The sequence below is a fragment of the Condylura cristata genome, unplaced genomic scaffold, assembly GCF_000260355.1.
Source record: "Condylura cristata isolate star-nosed mole 26May11 unplaced genomic scaffold, ConCri1.0 scaffold00012, whole genome shotgun sequence".
Taxonomy (NCBI): domain Eukaryota; kingdom Metazoa; phylum Chordata; class Mammalia; order Eulipotyphla; family Talpidae; genus Condylura; species Condylura cristata.
Genome location: NW_004567113.1, coordinates 57,024,223 through 57,026,147, shown reverse-complemented (window position 1 = coordinate 57,026,147; position 1,925 = coordinate 57,024,223). Strand labels below are relative to the sequence as shown.

The window sequence follows — 1,925 nt, the reverse complement described above, 5'->3', positions numbered from 1 at the left end:
GCTCCCGGCGCGGGCTGTGCCTGGAGTGTGCGAGGCGCGCTTGCGGCCGGCTGGGTTCTGTCTGGGGAGGGACACGGGCCCTTGGGTAATGTCCTATTAATTTTTTCTCATTCTGTTTTATGACGTTCAGATGGCTGGAAAAATTATCAGCATTAATGTTGCTATTCTTGGGAGAAGTGTCAAAATTTTGGAAGGAGGCTTAGATTAGAAATTAAAACTTCCGAGACCAGCTTTCCAGATTCTGCTGCCATTTGCTGCTCTCTGCACCGCAGCCGGGGGACGTGGCCCGGAGCTTTGGAGACGTGAGGAGGAGGGCGGCCTGGCGCGCTGCAGCCGGGCTGAGACGCCTGTGTCCGGTGTCCCGACCCCCGGCCCCTGCCTGCGCGGGCAGGCTGCGCAGGGGCTGTCGGGCCGGGCAGTCGTGTGACCGTGAGGGGCGCCCTCGCCGGCCCACTGGCCCCACCCTTGCAGGCAGCTCAGCCCCTGGGCCTCCGAGGGCCACCCGCAGGCCGCTCCACAGCCCTGCAGCGCCGGGGATGAGAAGGGGTGTGGGCCCCGTGGTCCTCAGCCTTCACCCCCTTAAACACAAGAGCAGCTCCTGATCAGTGTCTTCCAAGGCCCACCGGATGGGGGGACTGCGGCCGTCCCGGGGAGCATTGGGGCCGGGTGGTTGGGCCGCGTGGAGCCGCATGTTAACTGGGGCCTCTGAAGTGTCCTCTGGGCCAGGGAAGGACACCATGAGGGGGCCGCTCCCCCGCACTGTGGGTCCCGCTTGGTGGGAGCACGTGGAGTGCATCCAGCGGGGAGCTGGGGTGCGTGCGGCCGGCGGTGGCCGGGGCCCCACGGGGCGTGCGAGCCTCTGGGGGTGTCGGGACACAGCTGTGCTCGGGTAAGGCCAGGCTGGCGGACAGCGGTGAGCGCCAGGTGTCACGCGGACCGGGGTGGCTTCGGCCAGTGCTGGGACTGGGCTGGGTACCGGGCTCCCGGGACAGCCGGCGCTGCCGGACCGCTGACGTGAGGGAGCCAGGACTCGGCGAACCTCCCCGTCACCTCGCCCCGCTGTCACTGCGCGCCCGGGGCCGTGCTGGATGCTAGAGCCACGGGGGGGGGGGGGGGGCGCGTTCTGAGTCCCGAGGTGCCCCCAGGGCCTTCCTGGGCGCAGACGGCCTTTGTGGGGATCTGACAGCGACTTTCCCTGCCGCAGGCACCTTTCAGCTTCGGGCTGAGCCACCGAGCGCCGCCCTACCCCGCCGGGGACTGCTGCCTGCTGTGCAGGAGCGAGCGGAAGGACCCCGCGTTCCTGGAGAGCGGCGCGAAGGCCGCGAGCAGGCTGGCGCTCGCCACGGCCCCCAAGGGCAGCGGCGCCCTGCACCTGCCGCTCTGGGTGTGCCCCGGCTGCCGCCGCGCGGTGGAGGAGGAGGAGCGGCTGGGCGGCCTGGACGCCCCGGCGGTGAGTGCCCACCCCGCGCCCCCGCAGGCCGGTCTGCCGGGGCCCCCCACCCTGCTGGACAGTCTGCCGGGGCTCGCCGCTCTGGGGAGGCCCAAGGCGTCCGCAAAGAGGGGGTGTTTTGTGTGTTGGCTGGTGCCTGGCCTGCTGCGTGCCTGCACCCCGGGCTCCTGGTGGGGGGCGTGGGGGCGGCCTGGGTGTCTGCCCTTGGCTGGCTGGTCGGGCACCTTGGCGCCAGGCCGCAGGGAGCCGCTAGCCCTCGCCGGAACCCTTCCTGGGGCCGCTGGGCCTGGTCGGCACTGGGCAGTGGGCTGCGTGCTGGGGCTGTGGGCTGCAGCCCCAGGGCGCTGGCCCGGCAGGAGCCTGTCCAGGGCGCTCGTCCCGGCCGCTCCCGGAGTGCCGCCTCCCTGGCCTCCAGGGGTGCCTGTGTCCATACGCCGAGGGGCACGTGCCAGGCCCCAGAGGGCCGCAGACCGCG

General features: G+C 71.2%; 1 protein-coding gene across 1 annotated transcript in view; it reads left to right on the top strand.

The window, feature by feature from the left end:
- FAM193A (family with sequence similarity 193, member A) overlaps positions 1–1,925 on the top strand; it is a 34,768-nt gene that overhangs the window by 7,227 nt on the left and 25,616 nt on the right. The window contains exon 2 of the mRNA XM_012724065.1: positions 1,205–1,454. Within this exon, the coding sequence (XP_012579519.1) occupies positions 1,205–1,454 (250 nt within the window). The remainder of the gene's footprint in view (positions 1–1,204; positions 1,455–1,925) is intronic.